This window comes from Orcinus orca, chromosome 2 (genome assembly GCF_937001465.1).
Source record: "Orcinus orca chromosome 2, mOrcOrc1.1, whole genome shotgun sequence".
NCBI lineage: Eukaryota > Metazoa > Chordata > Mammalia > Artiodactyla > Delphinidae > Orcinus > Orcinus orca.
The window spans coordinates 101,133,770-101,158,893 of NC_064560.1; the positions used below are offsets into that span (position 1 = coordinate 101,133,770).

Sequence of the window (25,124 nt, forward strand, 5' to 3'; positions counted from 1 at the left end):
TGGTATCTTAACCATAGCTTGCAAAAACATAGATGCAATGTTATGAAGCAGCAGTTGTGCCAGTTGCGATTTTTCAGATCAAAGAGTTCTTGCGGCAAAGCACAACTGATGTGGTCTCAAAGACTTTATTAACTCCAGATGTAGGAAAATAGTCAGCCAATTCCACAAAAAGAGCAAGTCTCTTTTAGTTACAATCAGTACTGGCCACAAATTAAAACCAGACTGCTTATGTCATCTGATCACCTGCACATAGATGCCAGTTTTTTCCTAGTTAATGATCTAATCACACATTTAAATCTTAAATATGATTTTGTATCACAACAAACAAAATTAAGAGAAAGGAATATGTGTGCTTAAGGTGATTAAAATCTACCAGGAGTCACACTATTTTAAAAAGAAACAGAAAAAGTACAATTAAGTAATTTAAGATGTTCTATTGAAATGTGGTAATTAGAAATTTTCTTTAGAATTCTAGCCTCCATTTCAGAATGTCAGGTTCAAAGTAGGTATCATGTGGGAATGTCCTTCTTTCTCAAGTACTTAATTTTTCTCCTCCAGGAATGGAAAAGAGAGAAATTTTGAGTGTTGGGTGAACAGAACCATAACATTTACCTCAACGTAAACGAATATAACTGAAAATCTAACAGATACCTCTCCTTTCATTGTTAAGTATGTTTGAAAAGAATAAATTCACAGTAATATCTCTACTGTCCTCATCCCATCAACCCAAACTTACTTTTTAAGAGTGACAGAGTACTTCAGGGATGAATATTTACATTACTCTATACAGTGATTACACAATTATCCTTGGAATGTTTTAGCTCATAAAACCAATTGGAGTCAAGTTAGCAAAAACATTCCTTTTTTTCCTGCTTGGGTGATTCAGTTTAGTCATATGGATCACCCCAATTCAGGGCAGTCCACTCTGTTTAGCTTTAGAGGCTGGAGGTGTGCACTGTGCTCTTGATTTCAGTGCATCCTTCCTGTAATTAATATTGGAAACATCTCTGCAAGGCAGAAAGGCATGATTTTCTGACAGTTGTTCAGCAAAGATGAAAAAAAGTAGAAGCTTCTGCTAAAAAGATATTTTTTTCTTTTTATCTTGTCACATCCAGTGATGAATTAAAAGATGATGCCATTCCCTATGCTTTTAAAAATAGATCCAAAGCCTGTGTGGTACCTGATATCTTTAAATGTTCTAAATGATGAGGAAATGAATTGGGAAATTTCTTTAGTATGTGACAATAGCTCGCTAGATATCTTAATTAAGATACACTTCCACAGAAAATGAGAGGAATGCTTTAGACGGGCACTGTCCAATAGGTTTCTGTAATAATGGAAATGTTCTGTATCTGAAAAGACAGTAATGTACCTTTGTCTGTACAATACAGGAGATACTCGTTACATGTGACTACTGAACACTTGAGATGTGGACAGTACAAGTGAGAAACTGAATTTTTAATTTTAATTTAATTAATTTAAATAGTCATTTGTGGCTACAGGTTACTATATTGAACAATACAGGATGAAATCACTCTTCCTTACCCACGAGTTTAAAATTAGATAAATTATTTTGAAAGAAATATTCTAGGAGTCTCATAAACTCCAAAGGCTATGAAACGAAAACCAAAACTCTTAAACATTTTGGGAACACCTTTATCTAATTTGGAAAGAAGAAAGACGGAGAAGCTTATAAATTTTTCTGAACATGCTCTAACACAGAAATTATTACCGATATTTCATTATGTTTAGGCTTCTATTAGCGCTTTTGTCAAGATGGTTTGACTAGCAGTTCTCTTTAAGTTCCAATATGTTAAATACCATTAAACACTTTAATGCTAACATTAAACCTCCAATGTGTGAAAAGTTTATGCTAATAGCATAAATCATCTCCAGCATAATCTTTATCAACTTACCAAAATAATAAAGCAAAACAAAATCATTTGGCTAATTTACCCTACCATCATAATTTTAAAATAAAAATGTGATACTATATTCAGGAGCATACACTTAATTTATCTCATTTTATGTAACTATATTTTGTATTAAGCAATAAAAATTTCTCAAGATCTAGCTGAGTATCTAAAACCTGACAACTAACAAACAAACAAAACAGTTCAGGTCACTGGAAAAAAAGAAAACCCCAACCCAACTCAAATTCTAGCTTTAAAATCTAATTAAACCTCTGGGCCACTGATTTTAAAAGTAGGCACATTTAAGGGTCAACACTCAAAAACTAAGAAAGAAAAACTAGGTAATTATTATAAGAATTTTTTAGTTACTGCTGGTCAACCTATGCAAGTTTCATACACAATAATATACATAAACAGTTTCCTTCTACCGCTGCATTTTGTGGGACCTGAATTTACTAAAAAGAGGCTGCTTAAAAAAGAGTAAGTAAAATTTCTGCTTTAAATAATTGGACTCATTGAGATAAGAGTGCTAAGTAAGTAAAAGTTAAAGAAATTTTAGATTAAGAAATTTAACTAAATTTAAATTTAGTTAAATTTAAATTTAACTAAAAGTTAAAGAAATTTCCTAAAAACTATTCCCTATTGATTTTTCTGATCATTTTGGATCCACTGTTTTCTATGCATACTGACCTTATGCATAAACTTAGAGAAAAAGCGTATCTTTAACATAAATGTCAAAATCTTAAAGTTTCTGAAATTCAGGGCTTCCCACTTTCCTGGTTCTTTCTTTAATCAAAATTAAAACCAGCACAACCCAAAAGAAAAAGACATTTAAAAATTTAAGTACATGAAATAGCAGTCTAATTTAAGAATCTCCTAATATCCAAGAATATTTAAACAAATGACAGATTTGATAAATATCTCAATGTTTTCAGTATTTTAATATTACATAAATGTAGTAAATTTTGCCGTAAAGTCCAACCTACTACTCAAGTTTTTATGGTAATTCCAAGCCTATGGGGGGGGAGGAATATTTATATAGTTCCAGTACTAAATACTGTAAGAACTGAAACCAAAAGGCATCATAAAGCAAAATGTCTGAAGTAGGACTAACTAAGGGGGACACAAGCTATCCATGAAAGATTCTTTTCATCTAATTAGTTAGCCTGATAAAAACACAACTGAAATTTCTGTAAAAGGCATAAATATATGTTCATATTTTCAACACTCATAAATAAAAGGACCAATATCTTTTCCCAAGAATTTCCGGAGAGCGATTTGGGGTGAAATAATGTAAAATTTCCTTTCTAACAACGATAAGAAAAAGAATTCTAGCTTTCAGTACAAAGCAGCTTAAAATCAATTACTACTGCTGCTGTCTAAAAAGTATAGTTGAGTAATAGTGGTTTTCATGTGTGAGAATTTCTTCTTCGGTAAGTCAAACACATTTTAATTAATCTTAACATCACTGGGCGTATTTTATCAGTTCTTTATTGTAACCAGTATCATTTTTATAATAAGCACAAATTTTTTTCCTGAGAGATAAACCATGGAATTTTTAAGGGACTGGGTTTGAAACTTGTATGCTAGGATAATGTACTGAACAAATCAATGAGTGTCACTTCTTCGCTATCTACATTTTAAAAATATTTAGACCCAACAATACAGCACCTGATCCCTTTCTTCAATATGTTCATGAGCTAGTGGAAAGGAACATAAATTTCCTTCTAAAAGATTAATAAACCTGACCCGTGACAACATATTCTCCTGGCAGAGGCTTAACTTCCTGGTATTTGTGTTCACTTGAATCAAGAAAAAAAGACCTTCTTGGATTCATATCTAGAATATCGTCTCATACATTTTTGATAAAGGGAAAAAAAAATCAAAGCAGATTTAAGCTAAACTCCTTGTCATCCAATGTCTTTAGCATTCTAACTTCAGAGAATGCTTAAATGACTTCATGTTTTCCTCATCATACAAATGTTAGATTTAACCCTACTGGGCCCATAGCCAGCCTGGAAATTCGAGTTAATTAATTATATACTTTCCTCTCTCATGTTAATTAGCAGTAAATCCCCAACGGAACAGAAATGTAGCTCTATGTACTCTCATATTGGTTTCTGTGCTTTTATTAACTGAAAATGTTTATCTGAAAAATAAATCTTAGAAGTATTTACAACGCAATTTTAGCTACTTGCTGCTCTAATTCTTATGATAATACAAATTATGTGGGGAGGCAGGTGCCAAAACCATGGCTATACCAATTTTCACTACTACGAGTTCTATTAGAAGAGGCCTTCTAATTTCCTGCATTTAAAAACATATCTAGGATAGTTTTAAGTTCTTCATCTTAAATAGAAACTAGTAAAAAGCTGCTTGACTGACCATATCAATTAGTATTCATAAAATTGTAAGTCTGATCATACATGCAAAACATATTTATTTGTAAGAATGGCCTAGTGTTTTTCTCAGTGACATTTTCTTTCCAACGGAGTACTTTGATACAACCAGTAGTAAGGATAAGTGAAATGTGGCCCTCTGCTATGGAGACTAGTTTACTTGTCCTTGGATGATAGAAAAGAGAAAACCTGCTCTTAGGAGACAGACCTGGGTTCAGTTCTGGCCTCAATATTTAACTAGCAGGGTGGGGCTTAAACAAGTTACCTAACTTCCCAGCACCAATTTTTCCTTACTTATAAAAGGAGGCTAGTAACAGCTAAATGACAGAGTGGTTATGAGAATTAAATGAGGTAAACATAAAGTCCCCAGCGTAGTTCCTGACACAGAGTAGCCCTTATGATCATGTTAGTTCCTGTCTCTTCTTTCCCAGATTCCATACAAAGAAGGTGAATATTCAAAATGTGTTTCTAAGCTTGAGTTTTAAAACTTGGATTTCTGTGTTGTCTCTAATAATAAAATAATCCCCTGAAATAATGAAAAGAGCATCATGCCTGTACTTGCTGCAATTTTTATACCTGGAACACTTTATAGCATCTTCAGTTCAAGGCCTAGAAAATGGAGGCTGATGAGATAGGTGAAGAGAACAGGAATCCTCTCCTCCCAAAACTTTCCTTCCTTTACCTCTAAGACTTTCTACCTTTCGGCATAAAGGACACAATTGAGTCATATCAATGAGAAAACTGAGTGCAGGCCAAGTTCTTTATAAGTAAGGAATCTCAGAAATCCATTATTCCTTGCTATTTTTCAAAGTTCAAAAAAATAGATAATATTCAAAGTGATTTTAAGTCCCCTATTTATCATAAACACATATTAATATCTTATAACATGGCACATAATACAGCTACACAAAAGCTACATGTGATATAAAGCATTAACCCCTTCTCTTTTCTGATAGTGGGGAAAACAGGGTTAACATTTTTGCCTTTTTGCCTTTTCTTTTCTGCACATAGATGCCCAAGCCTCTTATATTTCCAACAGTACAATATGGCCACATAATCTTAAATAACAAAATATGAAAAGGCTCTTCTCTTATTAATCTCTTTTTTCCTAGAGTCTGTTCAGTCTATTTATTAAATTACCCCAAGCATCCTTAAATATATGGAAATCAACTTGAAAATTTAAAAATAAAAACCGGAAAAAAAAAAGGAAAGCATTTTCTTTAAGGCCAGTATCACTCAGGATTTCTCACTCTTTCATAATACCCGTAAAAGGATCTTAAAAATGAAATCAAAATATTAATATTCAAAATATAAATCTGTCCTATCATCTTAAGATAAATTGATAAAATGGAGTTAAAGAGTGAGCTTAAATTTAACCGGTTCATTATGAGAATTATACAAAAATTCTATAACTCAAGTGAGGAAATACATTTCACTTAGACTCTGGCAACGTTAAAGTGCTACTTTTTACTATAAAGCATTGATGGGCAGACATTTCCCAATATATACAAAGATGAAGTATTTACCATAGTCTTTGGATAATATAATTACATACTATACGATTTTCTTATTGAAGAGTTAGAACAATAATAAACTAGATGTGGTAAAAGTAAAACACATATAAGACTAAGGGCTTATGATACAGAGGACTAAGAAAATATATCATCCTTTACGCATTTTTCAAGAACATAAAAGTCACCTTTGACCTATATCAAGCACAGGCTATCAACTTTCAGGCTACACTTTTCTAACATACCAGCCATGTCATCTACCGTAAGCCTGGAAATACTTAATACGATCAAAGCTGTTCCCCACCCCTCCACCCCTAAATGTAGAACAAAGAGAAATGCTGTAATAGAGTGATCTGTGCTCTTGAAAGAATAAAATCTAAACTCAATCTGAGTTATAGTCTCTCTGCTTCAGGGGTCCTGTATGATTAATTTTACTAAACTTGCACACACACCATTTTCAAACAGACTGTTTCACTTAGAATAGGACATAAAAGAAAAAATTTTCACATTTGAAAGACAGTTGCCAAGGAAATTACAGAGATCAAGTTATTTCACTTATACCACCCATCTAAACCTACCTCTCACATTCTCCAAAGCTCTGTTTATATGGCTAGTGTGAACACATACTTTTTAATGAGTTTAAGGATATTTTGGCTTGATTGTCATCTAGTAAGAAAGCTTACTGAAAAGTTAAGAACCAAATGCTAACGAAGTCCAAAGAGGCCTTACCAAAGCAGTCAGAGAACGAAAAAGTGCTTTCATTAGTTCTCACGTACACTGGTTAAAGTCATATGCTACTTTAAAACATTTTCAAGTGATAAAAAAGGGAAGGGACCAACATAACTGACTGTATACCTATTTTAGGAAAATGTGATTAATTTTTTTTATAACTTCAAACATTAACATTAAAAATGTCTCTACTCCTGACCAAAAAAAATTGCTAAAGTCATTTATGTATTTAATAAAACACCTGAGCTAATACATTGTTTTGGAAAAATTGAGGAGGAAAATACTGTATTCCTGACATAAACCCAAGATTGCTATTCACTAGTATAACATTTTTATGTTTATCAACTATCTTATCAAGATAAGTCCTATTGAATATTCCAGAAGTTCACCTTCTTTTTAGAATACACAAAATCCTCTGACTTAAAGATATTTTTGTAGAAACATACTAAGTAATTAATACAGAGTAATTAATTTAAAAAACAGAGAAGTTTTACTTAGCAACACAGAAAGGTATTATTTTAAAACATCTAACCATGTGCTATAAATCGACCAGAAATACATTCTTTGGAAAATGTATAAATGCACTCTTTGAAAAATAGTGATTTATTTTATGAATCTGTACAGGGTCAAAATTCTAGTTTGATTGGAAACAGATGGTATCTGAGTAAAGTCAGGCTCCGGACCTGAAACTCCAAACAGGAAATACGGCCCTCACTAGCTGACTGCTTCCCTAATCATTCCCAGAGCTTCATACTTGTTATTTTTATGAATATCTAAGATGACTTTCATCTTTCCCTTCTATCTACAAAGCATCAAGTAATCTTCCCTCTTTCTCTCTCTCTGTTATATATGTATTTTACATGTAGATTATATGTTTACAATATAAGAAAACATTAAAACTAATGTACTTTCAAGCTCATTACTAGTAAAGACATCAGGCATTAAAAAAATATCCCACAAATTCAAGTTTATTTTCTATATTATTTTAAAAATAAAAGCCAAAAACTATTGAGTAACCGTGTCAAAGACAACTTTGCTAACCATACTTACAAAGAAACATACAATCTTAACGTATTACAGAATATGATAAAACAAAACCTCACAGGTTTTAGTAAAAAGTAATTAATCTACCCTCCTTTCCCTTAAACCAGTTAGAAGCTATCTGAACAAAGAAAAAGACTTACCGTTTTTCCATTGTAGTAATACATCAAAGAATTGCTGCCCATTCCAGGGACAGGATAAGCACAATACATGTTGCTTTTGAAAATGTTACTGTTTGCAGCTAATGCACTCAGCTTCTCTCCAAGACATACATCCACACAGCCAAACAGAGTTAAGTCTTCAGCACTATGCATCCACACATGATCTACTCAAAAGGAACTTATGCAAAATAGGACTGAACCAACTCACGGAGCAGAGAGGGAGGGTTTGTGCTGTAAGTAACCTCTTTCAATCTCTATCAAGTCCTCACACTGGTGGAGGATACCAATAAGACAAATTCTGGAATTTTAAAAAAATACAAGTCACAAGTGCTAAATAATAAAAAGTGATACAGTGTCTTGGAGATAAATAGCCCAAGGAATTATTAATATTGTCATATATATAGTATATATGTCTCTTACAAAGAAAGACAAACTGACAGATCTGCTAACCTATTTTTAGTTTAAATTAGAGCACTTGTAGCAGGGAAACCTAGCTTGCTACACCTCTAGCAACATTACCATCTGGCATGGCCTACAGTTGCTTCTAACGATGATAAACACATGATCAAGCAATCAGGAATTGGAAACACTGAATCATGTGTAACAAGAAGGATCTAAACAGTTAAGCCTTGTACAAAGTCACTTCCTGGAGAAAGCGGACCTGTCATGTAAGTACCTCTAAACTAGCTAGAACAAACCATGATTTTTTATGTTATAAAAACGGTATGGAAAGAAATTTGAAAGGAACACATTTCATGAAAAAGCTCATTCCAACAATTCAAAAAATTATCTTGAAAATAAATGATGTTTTTAAAACATAATATTTAATATAGGTTTTCAATTATAAAGCTCCTTAAATTCCTCACTCATAACACCAATTAAAAGTTTATAATGGACTGCACTTTCCTAGAATATGTACTAAGCAATTCAATAATTAAAAAAGAAAAAACAAACAAGGTTTTGTTTTCCCTTACATAAAAATATGAAAGGCTGGTATGTATAGACAAAATGTGCACTGTAGCTAATAAACTAAAAAAGATTTCTTGGAAGTCTTTCCTCCAAGTTCATTATAGTTCTTAACTAACACTTAATATATTCATATTTTTATGTTAATGTTCAAATTTCTCAAAAAGGAAAACTAATCAGTGTGGGAATAAACATCTCATAGATTTAAAAAATTCATTATACTTAGAAGTCAAAAGGTCTTAGACGTTGTTTTGCCAATACTTTGTTTCTCACACACAAACATATTTCATTATTTTAAAAAAATTCAATTTGTCTTTTGGTGTGGATTCTAACCCAGAAAAACAGAATAGCAACTTTTCTTTCCTCTCATTTCCCCCCATGAAAACCTCTTTGTACTATCTCTTCTCCCTGTGCCTTGCAGGTTCTCACAAAACTGTTAATCAGAGGACAGCTCACAAGCTGCAAAAAAGGGACACATCACTTTTTTAAAGGCACCTTTCATGAAGCAGAACTGCTCTAAGGGAATATTCTAGGAATATTCTATAAGGGACCCCCAAACCCACCATTTTTATGAAAAATATTGATTAAAATATAACAATAAAATCAAATAAGACAATAAGGCCAGCTAAGTTCATAATGTTTTAAAAGCTTATGGTGTTGGAATAACAATAAAACCTCCCCACACTCTCCAGATATAGAAAAGGCTAAGCAGCAGCTGCAAAAGAACATCACTGTACAGCAGACCATTAAAATGCCAGTCTGCAGAGTGGCTTGTAACTTCCTCCCTCCTGAGAGACCACAAAGACCCATTTCAATCCTTAGAGAACTGTGTAAAAAGCGTTGACTTACAATTAACAATGCCATGCCTTAAAACCATTCAAGTAAATTTTAGTCTTTTATAGACATAGTCTCTCTCTGACAGAACAGCTTAAAAAAAAAAAAAAGGAAAATCAACCATCCAAAATAAAGTTTCCTTTTTTCCTTAATGAATTAAAAAAAAACCAAAAACTTACTTTTAAAATAGAAATTTAGGGGACTGGGGGAAAAGGGCAGCCACAAAGCACTTCAACATTTTCTTCCTACAATCAGTAGGAAGCTCAGCTTCAACCTGAGAAAACTTTTATATATTGATTTAAAAAAATCCACTTACAGTAGTTAGGCTTGTTTCTTTGGGGCTTGCCAGAAAGGAGAGAGTACTATGATGTTTGTTAAAACAAACAGCATAATGTAAATCCAACTATGCAATCTTGGCTATTAAAGCACAATGAAAATTTGAGTATTTCATTAACAGTTCTTTATTTTAGAGGCAACTATATGGTATTCTGAAAGTAATAAACAAATATCCAAGTTTAAAAAGTTCAGAGTAAAACCAGACAGCATAATACTCTTTTACTGTTCTAAAGCAGTTTATTAAGGAACTGGATAAGACTTGCTATTAAACCTGAAACCTGAACTTTGAAACATAATAGTTTCTAAGCAGAGCTGAGTAATTAATTAAAAGCTTTTGCTTCTACTTTTCATTCCTCCTCTCAGAAACACAGATACAAAATCCATACATGTGCTTAAATGTAAGATGGAGCCCCCCCCACCATGTACCCAACACAATCACTTGGTATATACTACTGCCTAAACTGAGGGCGGATGTAGAAACGTGAGGGAAGAGAGAAGAGGTGGGGGGTGGGTGGGCATTTACATACATATGGCATTAAATTTATTCCTCAAAAACAGCAAATCATCAAGAAAACTGGTGGTAATTTAAATAAAATAGTCCCGTATTTTACTCGTATGCTATGGTAATGTCCTTCAAGTTTGCTACTCCAAAATAACATCTTTTTGAAGTCTGCCTTACCCAAAAGAAAGTAAAACTGGTTGATGTAGACATATTTTTAACAGTTACAAATTATCTTCTATGATAAAGTCCTTTTTCTCTTCCTCAAAAATATTTTTTTAAAAAAATCTAATTTAATCTATGTAACAGCTGCAGCACAATTTTTTTTCTTAAGCAGAATCATATTACAGGAAAAAAATGCATATAGATGGATCAAGTGCTGCTCTAGTCAATGCAGTTGTTTAATCTTTGCCTCTTTTTTTTGAAGGAACATGTCAAGGGTTAATCCTATGACTCAGTCTGACAAAACGAGTCAGCTGGAGACAGGGCCACTTTTTAAACCTGATTTCAGACAGACGTGCAGCCTGCACAGGAGCTCTGAACTGTCATGCACTTTTTATCCTGAATTGTTTCCACCCGCAATTCTACGTAATCACTTATGTGTTATTCTAAGATTATGTGATCTGACTCAATATTCATGCTACCTAGTCCAACAATCTAAAAACTCACCAACTTTTATAGCAAAATGGGCATTACTGTACACACCGGCAACATGATTAATGAAAATGTCAGAGAACCCTGAAAAAATATGACTTGGAGCCATACATCTTTTATTAGCAAACTGATTATTCCTGGTTTGAGGATTACTGCATTTCACTGATTTTAAAATATACTTCCCTGCCTTCAATAGTTCAGGATGTGATGTTTATTGCCATTCCAACAATCATCAAGCACAGACCTAAACTAGATAAGAAAAAGCTATGATGTGTTTTGCCTAAGCAATTTACTTCTTTCCAGAAGATTTAGGAAAAAATGTTTCCAAAAAACCCACTAGGTAGAGACCTTCTGGCAACTTCAGTTTAAATTCCAGGCCCTTATTTCCTTCTTATTTTTCTGTTGACTGGGAAACAGATCATCCTTGGAGAGCTATGCAAAATTTCCTGGGGTTACCCATGCAATATTTTAATTTATTTTATTAGCTCTTCTTTATCCCTGATATTTGGATTGCTATAACTCTCAAATCTGTTTCTTAAACTATCTTAAACACAAATGTTTCAAGAGTGACTTAAAATTCTAAAAAAATTTTAAAAGAAAATTTCAATTTAACTGAATTACACATCTTGAATTAATTAATTAATAAAGGCCAGTTAGTGGTTAATATTATTGTACATTTTTTCTAAAATAAGCAGGCAACATTCCAGTGTCCCAAAAGGCCAAAAGATCTGGCTGGAAAAGTAAATCTAAAACCCACTCATAGGATTCCTCATGAAAAGTTTCAACATTATTTCTAAGTGAATCAATTCCTGGAAAATAAGACTTTCAGAGTGAAAAACAAAGCTAAACAAAGTTCACATGTGAATAATTCCACAAATGAACTCTATATATTCCTGCTTTACGAAACTCAGTAAATAACTAATACGTTATTGGTTGCAAGGGAGGTGCGGGGTGAGGATAGTTTTAAGAGCATAATAGAAGAATCTACAAGTAGGAAGATACAAAAGCAAAAGCAAAAATGTCTCCTCTTCCTTATTTAGCATGCAGAAAGATGACTAGTAAATGAATACTGTCTCCTAAACGCGCAGTAAGACACCAAAAAATTCCAGGTATTATATCTGAACATTATATTGCAAATTTTTCTAGTATATGCTGCTTTGTAAATAAAGTCACTCCTAAGTGTTCAGGAAGTTGGTCTTCTGGTCTTTATCTAATATTTAGAAATATTATTTTTCTCACAATTTAGAAAATTTACTTTTGCAAAAAATAAAGCAAGAATATAAAACTCTAGTGAAATAATGCATCCCTCTCAAACCGATCCACTAACAATCAGTACCTATTATTTAAACATAATAATACTATTTATCTGCAATCATATAATGCATCTTCTAACTCAACAATATTACTCTCATCTATCTTGCTGATAACTAATCAATCAGTAAAAAGGCTTCCAAATACTGTCTTTCCACTGTATGAAAAGATGAAAAATCAAAGACCTGGTTTTCTGATCTTTCCTCAGGTGATATTTTGAAAAACTGGTTCCAATTATGCCTTAGTTGTGAGTACCTAAATCCTAGCCAAACCAATAATCAGAGTTATATTACAGATTGGTCTGAAAACTGGTACACAATTTACTTGGATATTGATTGGAAATGAGGAGCAACCACCCCCCCCCACCACTTCTCAGTAAAATTCATGCTAAAGTTCACAAATCACATCATCTGTCTCAGACATAGAACATCAGATTTCTTATCATCTCTTTACAAAAATCTCAAGCCTAACATGTGTTTTAGAAATGCTTAATGCTTAACAAAATAGAAAACACCTATCTGTATAGCCAATGTAAACAGTCAGCTGTATAAACTGCATTTATAGGGCAAAAGAACACTTGTTTAATTCCCCTTTTGACAACCATATGACCAAAATGAGGATGTGTAAAAACAGCCATACCTCCTGGAGGAGAAAAGCAGATAAATCTCTTTCTGAGGTAACTAAATAGTATCCCTCTGACATCAACATGAACAGAACTGACAGATCATACAAAGCTTCTAAAAGGCAATCATTAAATACCCCTTCAAACAAGATAGAACTGCCACTACTGAGAATATATAAAACATGAAGCAAACTTCATGTTTATCTTGATCATAAACTCACTATGACAAAGCAGTTTTCCTCAAAAAATTAAAGTGGGGAGTCCCCCTCCCTAGTAATTCCTGCATCTCTTGCCTGTCCATTTCTTTCCCCACATGAATTGCAGTTTGTCACTTCTCATTTACCACTTGAAATAACACGGTAAGAGATTCATTAACTATGTTGCAACTTGATAATTTTCCTGCAGATGGCTCTATAATCACAGCACTAATGGTGTGTCTGCGGGTAAAAAGAAGTTGAGGAGAGTATCCAGGTTTTAAAATTCTTTAATAAACCAGCACTCTGATGAGCTTTCAAGACTGGGACAAGGCATTGCACTACTGACTTATTAGGTTACAACAAAACAAAAACTAGAAGCAAACAAAGCTATTATTTTAAACCATAAAGGTAAACAATTTGATCTTGGGTCCAGTTAGCTCTCCCTTAAGGAAAGTGCTCCCCGGTTTTTTATTTCTTCTTTGACCTGTGTAATTTTTTTCTTCTGAGCTGGAAAGTACCAGATCCTTTCGATTTATGAGAAATGGAACAGTACTATGATATTCTACTCTATTTTAAATTTATTTTTAAAGAGACCAGAAATAACATCTGCATCTTACTTAGCCCAGAGCCATTTCAAGAATCTGCAACTGGAAACTCTAAATAACTTATACATTAAGTTATTTCTGGCACCCAATCTATGTTTTGTTCCAGTAAAAATTCTTGCTAGTGGTAGTAATTTTTTAATACTTCATACCTCTAATTAAGTACTGAGTATCTACCAAATCATCCTGCCTCATATTTGTAATGATCAAGTAACAAAGAAGAGTTCATTTTAGCTATACTCACTGGAAGAAATCATGCAGATCCTAAATTTATGAAAAGACCCATCTTAAAAAGAGAATGGGGGCTTCCCTGGTGGTGCAGTGTTTGAGAGTCCGCCTGCCGATGCAGGGGACACGGGTTCGTGCCCCGGTCCAGGAAGATCCCACATGCCGCGGAGCGGCTGGGCCCGTGAGCCATGGCCGCTGAGCCTGTGCGTCCGGAGTCTGTGCTCCGCAACGGGAGAGGCTGCAACAGTGAGAGGCCCGCGTACCGGGGGGGAAAAAAAAAAAAAAGGAAAAGAAAAAAGAGAATGATTTCTAACCATTAAATTCTGGTGACCAACTCTCAACAAAAGCCAAGTAATACTTCAGTTTGAAAACATATATGAGGATGGTATAATAAGCAGGGGAGGAGATGGGAGATAGTGTCAGTTTAAAGCAAAACAAAAGTTTCAGTAATGCTTACTTAGTATGCTTCACTGGTAAAGGCAATATGCCACCCCAACAAGTGTTCCTTACCAGACAGGTTGGGAAACACAGTCACAAAACTCTGAAAGAAGAAAATGTGTTAAGCTACTTGTTCTATGCATCTCTATCACAAATACTTACAGTAGGGCAGAATAATTCTCCCTACCACTCATTAGTACTCTGTAACATGAGATAAGCTGCTCAGGTTCCAGACACTGTGGCGTCATACCATATGATGAAAAAGAGCATAGACTACGAGTCAGGAGACAGGGATTCGGGTTTTAGCTCTGCCTCTTAGGAAGCATGAGAGCTTAGGCGAGGTCACTGAATTTCCCTGAGTCTGAGTTTCCACTTCTGGAAAACTCAGGAATTAAACTAGGCCAAACATTTCCTAGCCATTTCACCAACAGTGAAACCTTTTATTACCTACTCCACCCCAAAACACTGAATTCCTATTCTGAAAGATTTTTGTCTCCCAAACTTTTCTTGAGTTATAATGAATATTTTTCCCTGTTAAAAAAAAGCCATGCAACTCCCATTCAGAACTTCTGATTAAAAGGAAAATGAAGCACTGCCATGCTGAGCTAATTCTAGTGAAAGAAATCTGATAGCACGGATAATTTATTTCAGTAAATTACACAATTTGTTAGGTTTTCTGAAATATTTACATTTTGTATTACTAATTTTGAAGACCCAGGTTATGACTCACTGGCATAGATGAGACCTAATGTCCACACACCAACCTTAAATTGTATTTTTATAATCATATCTGCAAGTGGCACAGTTAAAAGCCCAGAGCCTCACATGAAATGAAAGGTTGATCAGATAGGGAATCAAAAACATTATTACAACTTCTCAATTCTAAGCTAAGAGTCCAAATGCTTGTATTCTAGTAACATTTATATGCTGGCAAGTGAATTATCTTCACAAGGGGTTTAGTTATGTATTTCTAGTAATATTTTCGTTTAAAACTAACATCTTTTTAAATAGCTCTGTAGTGTCTAGGATAAAATGGTAAAAAAAAATGAAAAGGGTTGACATCTTACCAACAGGTAAAAACTCTTACCTAATTCTGTCATCTAATTAGCTCGGTAACAATTTTGCTTTCTTAATAACGTGCAGTTTGATCTACAGGTCAGACATTTTATGTTTAACACAGCACCACTGAGAAAATAAAGATTTTTGGCCATATTCTTCAAATAAACATGTAAGCCTCTACAGAGATGGCTTTGTTATAATTTTAGTAGGCAGCAAGAGTTAAGGAGACAATCCTTAACTTAAGAGAGCTCATCTTAACTAAGTAGGCTGTGGCTCCTGCACTGTTCGGTAATAAAGAAGTTGGGCCTGTGATTTGCTTCTTTGTGCCTTTTGGCTGGAGAATTTAGTACATCATAAAAGAGATTATGTGGATTATAGACAAAGGTGGCTGTAATGAATACATAGGTTGGATAATTAACAGGGTATAATACAAAAATAAAGGGTGAAAAGCATGTAGCAGTACCACAGTACCTTTACAGCTGTATGATCTTTTTTTTAAAATTAATTTATTTACTTATTTATTTTTGGCTGCATTGGTCTTCGCTGCTGCACGCAGGCTTTCTCTAGCTGTGGCGAGTGGGGTCTACTCTTGGTTGTGGTGTGTGGGCTTCTCATTGCAGTGGCTTCTCTTGTTGTGGAGCAGAGGCTCAAGGCGCGTGGGCTCAGTAGTTGTGGCTCATGGCTCTAGAGCACAGGCTCAGTAGTTGTGGTGCATGGGCTTAGTTGCTCTGCGCCATGTGGGATCTTCCCAGACCAGGGCTCGAACCCGTGTCCTCTGCACTGGCAGGTGGATTCTTAACCACTGTGTCACCAGGGAAACCCCAGCTGTGTGATCTTGAGGAACACTGGGGTGCTCTAACACTGGTTATTTGAGACTGAAATATTAAAAAGATCCAAACTGTGTTACTATTGTTAAAATTGGAATAAAGATATGAATACAGGATCACAATTATTAATGCTAAGTCCACACACGGAAAACCAAATTCAGGTCTTCCGAGCTGTGATGTATCTAACTGAGAGTAAGACTATGCCTATGTAAATGGGAAGAATTCCAGTGATCTTTGCCACAGAAAACACTTCCACTTTTCTGATGAAAAACTGGAGGTTTTTTTTTCTCCCTGAAAAGCTTTTACAAAGTTTAACCATGTTAAACATCTTACAGTATAGATAGTTAAAATATACTTGTAGCTCTCCTTGAAGAATATGTTAATTTCAGATTGTTCAGTATGTTGTTTATACCTTCTCTGAGTCAAATGAGTATGATCCAGGAAGAAAGAACAACTATGGCTGTATTGCCAATCATTTAAGTTTGTTCATTTATTCAACAACTATTCACTGAGCATCTATTATGCACCTAGGAGCTGCTGATAAAGCAATAAACAACATAAGTAAAATCCCTGTTTTATCAAAATTCTCCTGGGTAAGACAGATAAAGAATAAATTATAGTACATCAGATGGTAGTAAGTGTTTCAAAGAAAATTATAGCAGGAAAGGAGAGAGGGGAATATGGGGCATGTTGCCATTTTATATAGGATGGTCAGGAAAGATTCCCCAGTGATAAAGTGATATGTGATCAAAGAGAAAAGTATATAAGGAAACTAGCTATAGGGGTACTAAGGGAGGTGTGCTCTGGCAGAGAGAAGAGTAAATGCAAAGGCCCTGAGGCAGGACGGTGCTTGATATCTTTAAGGAGCAGTAAAGAGGGCAGAAGACTAGAGGGATAAATTAGTGGAAGATGAAGTCTGGGAGGTAGCAGAAAACAGGTAAGAAGGGTCTTGAAAGCCATTTTAAGGACTTTGGTTTTGCAGAGATAAGAGATGCTGTTGGAGGATTTTGAGCAGAAGAATATCATCTGACTTAAAATTTAAAGGGATTGTCCTGTATTAAAAAAAATGATTTAAGGAAAATTGGGAGGTCAGTTGGGAAGATGCTGCTTTAATTCAGGAAAGAGATAAAAGTGGCTTGGATAATGAAGACAGCAGCAGGTGGTAAGAAATGATCAAATTCTTGAAGACAATTTTAGTATGAGAAATTTAATATGGGAAGATAACCACTGTTTTACTTTTATGTCAATGAAACCATAATTTTTTTTCCTTTAGAAAAAGGTTTCCTGTATTATGGTTTTCCATCCTTATCTGTCACATGAGGATCATGACACTACATTGTTAACTACGTCAATCCCAGCACACTGTAGAGTTATGGCTGAATTACTGGTAATTTACCACTTGGGGGGCAAATTTATTCCTATTATTGTGTATAATTAGGAGTTAACTGCACAATTGAGGAAAAAAATAGGACAAATAGTTCAGTGTCTTATACAAAAAAAGCAAGTTAACATATTTTTGATCATTTGGAACAGCCAGAGTAGGAGAAAGTTGAAAAGTACAGCTTGGAGCAGGAAGTCATTAAAAGATGATGTTCCCCATCATAGATAACATAAAATAATAGCTTCACAGTATTTATTTTTATCCTCTTAATTTAATTCAAAAAGCATTTCCTGGATACTCCACTATGTGCCCAGGGGGCGATAATCACTCAAATGAAAAAAAATTTAAAGTTAACTTATTTCCAAAGGTCAAAGTTACCTTTTGACCGTAAGCATCTTGAAGACAGGGTACAAGGTCCATGGTTTATTATTACTTAAATATCTAAAGCCTAGAAGAATTCTTAATTCACAATAAGCACTTTATATTCACTAACTTTATCAGAATGAATTCATATTTCTCTCAGTGGAAATTTACTAAATGGAGCCCACTCTAGTAGCAATAAATTTCTAATTCTCATTCAAATTACTGTTTTTTGAAATTTATAAGTATCTTCGGTAATGTTGAAAAACATATTGATAACTTAATTTCAATTATGTCAAGTTTTATGGTTTAAAAAATTATCAAGCTCAAGTTGGAAAACCTGAGAAGTTTTATTACTTATTTATGAAGTATTATTTATTAACACTAGCCATCATAAAACTAAAAAAAAAAAACTAAATAAGAACCATAAATATTCACTTAAATTTATAGAGATTGTGAGTTTTCTAGTCATCTAAGTGAAGATTCTCTTAAGTTTTTTTTTTTTTTTTTTTGCGGTACGCGGGCCTCTCACTGCTGTGGCCTCTCCCGTTGCAGAGCACAGGCTCCGGACGCGCAGGCTCAGAGGCCATGGCTCACGGGCCCAGCCGCTCCGCAGCATGTGGGATCTTCCCGGACCGGGGCAGGAACCCGTGTCCCCTGCGCATCGGCAGGCGGACTCTCAACCACTGCGCCACCAGGGAAGCCCTCCTCTCTTAAGTTTTGAATGAAGCTTTTAGGTTTAGAGAGACATGTCACGTGTTTCAACAGAATCTGTCTCACAATCATACATGGGTTGGAACTGATTCTCAAGCTGCTAGGAACGACTTTTTTAGCTTTGGGTTCTATGAGGAAGTTGGACCAGGATAAAAGATGGTGATTAGGCACATGTATATATAAGTTCAAGGAAAAAATTATAATAGAATTGTTTATATCAAAGTCAAATTATTTAAATACTTTAAACCCAATTGTTTCAAATAAACATTTTCTAATATATCTCTATGTGGACTTATTTTTGATGTCATAAACTTCTGCATATTATTACCTAATGTGACATTTAAATCCTAGAAAAATTATGACTTCGTAGCATTCACTTTATATATTGAGGTTCTTCCACCATCCTAGTCAGGTACATTTTAAGGCAAATAACTGTCCTGGAAAGTTTCTATCAATGTGCCTAGGGCCTTAAGGAAATGATGAAGGGACTAATGAATATCATGTAATGGATCTAAAAAACAAACAAACAAAAAACAGGCTTTTATTTTGTTTCTCTTTGGGTCTGTTTTTCACGGGAAGTATATTTATGAAGAAGGTAAGAATATATCTACTCTAGGCATACACTTATGGTCTTTAAGTCTAATGCAGAGGTTGGCAAATTATAGTTGTGGGCCAAATCAGGTTTACCACCTGATTTTACAAATAAAGTTTTACTGGAACACAGTCATGCCCATTCATTTATGTATCATCTGTGGCTGCTTTCACATTCCAATAGCAGAGCTGAATAGTTGTGACAGAGACTGTCTGACTCACAAAGCTGAGCAGATTGACAACAGAACCCTTTACATAAAGTTTGCTGACTCCTGGTCTAGCACACTGAGGAAGAGTAGAAATATAGGCTATAAGAAAGAGATAGCAGATTCTAGCAAATTTTCCAGAAACAATTTCTAGAACCAAATTACTTTTGAAAATTAATAAAATGTTGTCATATTATAGATATATTGGGTTATGTCTTAAATTAAATGCAGATAATAAAAAAGACAAAAACTTTGAAGGGCTAACACTTTAAAATTTGTTTAAAATCGGACTTCCCTGGTAGTGCAGTGGTTAGGACTCTGCACTCCCAATGCAGGGGGCTGGGGTTCAATCCCTGGTCAGGGACCTAGATCCCACATGCATGCTGCAACTAAGAGTTTGTATGCCACACTAAGGAGCCTGCAAGCCACAGCTAAGGAGCCCGCCTGCCACAAATTAGACCTGGTGCAATCCAAAAAAAAAAAAACTTGTTTAAAAATCTATTCAAAGAATACAAACACGGGAGAAATAAGGAACTATCTTGGAACTAGTAGTGTTTTTAAACTGCTTAGAAGTCTAAGTATGAACTTATCTATATAGCATAGATTACACTCCTTGAAATTAGTTATCATACAAGTACACTAAATGACTTTTCAAACTAAAATCATCACTGGTTAAACAAAGGAAATATCGGCGATGGCAAATTTCATGTCAGCAAATTACTTAGGATATAAATGCCTTCCCTAACCTAGAATGAAATCCAGAGCCCCAAACTTGGGGCTTAAATTAAGAAACCTGGAGTTTCTTAATTTATTCCTTCTTTCCTATACTTGAAAAAATTGTATTAGATAAAAAACGAAACAAAAAAACTTCATGGTTCTACTGATGCTGAATGACAAAACAGTGGGCTTAACGTCTGAAAGCATTTATAGAATTCAACCACATATCCTTTAAAAACCATACAAATTACACACACACACACACACACACACACACACATTGGGGCTTATCCTACATCTGGTTTGTAAAGTCTCAAAGATCTAAAATATAACAGCTGAGGAGTTCAATAAATCGTAAAAGCTGGTTCTGAAATTCAGCCATGTTCTTCCTTCTTTAAAAAGAAATAGAAAGGTCAGAAAATAACAAATATCACTGTGGTTGTACCATCACATCAGTACAAACATACAGAAGACTTGCTCGCTGGTAACTTTTCCTTTTTTTTTTTTTTTTTTGACTTGAAATCAGATCAAAGATGGACTGGCTTGTTACAAAAAACCAACATCTTAGAACTATGGATTAAAAGCCCATTATCTACACTGATACAAGTCTGACACTGTTCTGAACAGTAGTTACTGTCAGCATAAACAGTGGCTATTTCTTCTTATTAATGTATGAAGAAAATCTTTCATTCAATGACCAAACTGAATATGAGTTTGGAATGGATTATAGAACCATTCGCTTTAGGTACTAAGATTTTCCTGCTAGAATGACCTGTAAGGTCAGAGAAAGAATCAGTCTGTTTGGAAATTTTATATCAAGGTAGCCTTCAAACAGAGACAGCTTATCTAACAGTTCGAAATAAGAAACCCTTAAGTACCTAGTTGTTGTGCACCCTATGGGCTTGTCTGCTAAAGGAGCTAAGCAAATATCTATTCCCACTCATGTTCAGGAACTGGAGTGTTCACTTTATGAAGTTTAGCTTAAGCTGGTGCTGCATGTAAATACTGTTTATTCTAGAATCAACTAGGATTCTTGCTAGTTAAGGGTCTCGGATAATTGTCTACAAATACACTGCTACCCTAGCTTCCTAATAACTTCCACAGAACACTCCCACAGAACACTCCCACAGATACATTTGTAGCTTATCTCACTATTTTTGTGGATAAACTGGAGGTAACAATATCTCTACAGTTCTACCCTTGACCTTTTTCTTACTGGTTCAGATAACCACTAATCTTTCAAGTGGTACTTTTCCAAGTTATTCATTTATATCAGCCCCAGGAAGTTGTATCTGTCCTCTCTTTCCTATTTTAAAAAAAATCCTCACTTTAGCCACCCTCAAAATTTAATATTCTGACTTTTCTATTTAATATTCTTACTAATTATATTTAGTATGTACATGAAAATGCTAGATCACGGTACATGTTTAGTGGTCTTTGTGATTTAGAAACACCTCAGAATATCTCCAATTATCTCAAGGGGTGTCCCTAAAATAGAAAATTTAATACTAAAAATGACAAAAAATCCACATTAATTAAAAAAAGCCATTCCCAACAAAATAAAATCCTACAAACATTTGGCAGAAAGGAAGGTCATTTCCTAAACTATAGTCAATTACCAATTCAAAGGCTACAGAGCTCTGTACCTGTATGCAGCAAAGCAAGAAAAGGTGGTGTCTAAGCTGCTTTGATTTATCTCAGAAACAATAAAGTTCCTTGTGAGGGAAGAATCATAAAAAAATTTTTTCATGATGGGTAGGGAGGTAAAATATACTTTGAGAGTTTAACTCTCAAACTCTCAAAAAAATTAAAGCAAGTATCTGACAAACTATTACAGCTTTTGTGGGATAATATATACACACTTAAAGACAGAGGACAAAGACTAGCATGATATTTGACTAAGAAACAAAGAGATTGTGTCATCAGCCTATGTGTGGGACTATAAACCAGTTATGTTCAAAATGAAGAAGACATGCCGGACTTCCCTGGTGGCGCAGTGGTTAAGAATCCGCCTGCCAATGCAGGGGACACAGGTTTGAGCCCTGGTCCAGGAAGATCTCACATGCCGCGGAGCAACTAAACCCGTGCACCACAACTACTGAGCCTGCGCTCTAGAGCCCACGAGCCACAACTTCTGAGTTCGTGTGCCACAGCTACTGAAGCCTGCGCGCCTAGAGCTCGTGCTCTGTAACAAGAGAAGCCACCGCAATGAGAAGCCTGGGCACCGCAACAAAGAGTAGCCCCCGCTGGCCGCAACTAGAGAAAGCCTATGTGCAGCAACAAAAGACCCAACGTAGCCAAAAATAAATAAATTAATTTAAAAAAAAATGAATAAGACATGCCATCTTGATGCAGAGCATGATGATGTTCAAAAGATGTTTTCAAATGCTACTGAACAAGATCACAACTTGGATATAAAGGTATTCTGAAATCTGTATAGATATTTACTTTGCTGGTGATAAAAATCTTGGAAGTGTCTTGCTTCTTTCTTCAGGATTCTGCATTTTCTGCAGGCATTTTTTAAAAAAGATCTATGTTTGGAAATACTATATAACATCAAGTTAAGAAATAAAGAACAAAGAAACTTCCCTCCATCTGAGAAATGCTTTAGAGGACCATAAAGATGTTCAACCAATGACAAAATAAAGGAAAAAAAAAGCATAGACTCTTGATAGTTCAGAAGACAAAACTAATTAGTATGAATTCTAGGCAGGAATTAATTCAATCAATTTTTCCTCCTTCTATAAGTTCCTTTTCTGAAAATGAATGCTTTCTTAACAACAATAGCAGCTACAATTTACTACTCACTATGTGCCAGGCACATACATTACATATGCAAGTAAATACTTTTTTTTACCATAATATTTATCTTTCCTTATGTTTTCAAACTTTTCCTTGCTTTTCAACAAAATATGGTATGGGAATTCCCTGGTGGTCCAGTGGTTAGGACTCACACGCTCTCACTGCCAAGGGCCCGGGTTTGATCCCTGGTCGGGGAACTAAAATCCCATAAGCCATGAGGCACAGCCAAGAAAAAAAAAAAACGGTAAACATGAAATGCTAAAATTCCTTTAAATTGCAGGCTATAGTGGTAGGAACTAGAAAAAAATAAAGAAAGAACATTTACTGAGTGTCTATTATATACTAGGCACATGTAAGGCACATAATACCCTCATACTAACACTTGAGATAAACATTACTATCTCCTTTTACAAACAGAAATTTCGTGTTCAGAGAACTTAAAAGCAATTTCTCTAAGGTTACGAAACAAAAAGCAGCTGAGGCCAGATAAAAACCCATCTGCCTGACTAGGAAGTCTGTGCTTTTCTACGTCATCCTTTCAAGATGGTGGTAGGTCTTTAAACAACAAAGCAATTAATAAATTTGATCAAGAAAAACATAACTGACAGAATAAACTGTTTTAAATTTAATATACTAACCAAGATACCTTATGAGTACACCAAGATACACAACATGTTTTAACATTCAAAAGAAAAAGAAAATGGTCTTCTATATTAAATTAGGTTGTAATCTTTGGCTGTATGTGTAATCTTGGGCAAGTTACTTAATATTTCTGAGTCTCAATTTCCTCATCTGTAAGAAGAGGATATTAGTTATCTTACAGATTGGTGTGGTGAAGATTAAAGATTAAGATGATACAGATAATGGTTAGCACAGATGCTCACACATGTAAGATATGTGTTACTCTAACACAGTGAAATTGAGGCTGTAACGGATGCTAACAAATATAATGCAAATGTTTCACTTTTTCCCACAAATTACTAGGAGAAAAATCACAGTTGCTCGCAATCCCTACCCAGTGTTTCAAAATTTCCTTAAATGTTTTATCTCAGTAAAAATTTGATAGAGATGAAAAACAGCTTGTGTATATACGAAGAACAAAGACTAGAGTTGGTGGTTAGAGAAGGAGAGGGGAGGTTCAGGAGCCCTAAAAAGGAAAGAAAACATCCTGCAAAGTCAAAGCACACCCATACCTTCAGAAAGACTCCCAGATAATCTTAACAACTACAAATGCCTCCTATTATCTACAGGCCAGGAGACTTTAGGCTTTTATCCAGGGTAGACTGCTATGACAATTTATCTCTTTTCATATCTGAGCTGGTCTTATGTGTTCCTCAATCTTCCTCTGGAGTGGGAGAGCGGGTCTGCTATAGGAAAAGCATAAAGGTTATATTTGGTACAGAACTCAATAATGCTGTACTTCTAGATGTGGCCTGAGAGTGTGTTTATTTTTTTACATGTCTATGCCTTTTACCTGTATCGACTGCTACTAATCTTCCCAGACAGAGTTCAAATGTCAACTCCTGAGGCCATTAGTACTTCCCAAGGCAGAGTTAGTTCTACCTACTCTATGTTTCCAGAGTACTTGGTGCACACCTTTACTTGCCTCACTGAAATACACGTAATTAATTCACTAAATGCTTGTTTCTCACACTAGTTCCCTGCAGGCAATGATGGTGTGCTTGTATGTTTGAATTCAATGTCCAGGCATCGCTCTACTGTTGCTGCTACAGAAGTTCACTTTGTTCAATATTTCAACCTGTCTAGAGAAACAAGTGGAAAATGTAATGTGCTTAAAGAACACCATTTTTTCATCGGTAGGAAGAAAACTATGCCCATTACACCTTTTGGTTATGTATAGAGCATATTAATTTTAAAACCCTAAGAATGTAACATTTTAGACCTGAAAGGAACTTTAGATTTCCCAGTTCAAATTTCCTAAGGCTGACTGACAAGTCCAGGGTCATACAATCAATCAATAACTAAGCCAGCAGATTTGAACAGACCATTTTCTTAACCTTAGTGA

The 25,124-nt window shown here is 34.8% G+C and overlaps 1 protein-coding gene across 17 annotated transcripts in view; it reads right to left on the minus strand.

The window, feature by feature from the left end:
- Positions 1-25,124, minus strand: part of TCF12 (transcription factor 12) — a 391,021-nt gene that overhangs the window by 51,333 nt on the left and 314,564 nt on the right. The window contains exon 1 of one of the 17 annotated variants that reach the window (XM_049705991.1): positions 14,461-14,479. The exons of 12 other annotated variants lie outside the window; for them this stretch is intronic. Coding sequence is in view for 4 of the 5 variants with exons in the window: in XM_012534794.3 (XP_012390248.2) it covers positions 7,737-7,907 (171 nt within the window). In the remaining variant the exon portion in view is untranslated. Of the gene's footprint in view, positions 1-7,736; positions 8,185-14,460; positions 14,480-25,124 lie in introns of those variants that run through there. 4 more of the 17 variants (XM_012534794.3, XM_033437005.2, XM_004274663.3 and 1 more) reach the window with 4 other exon arrangements.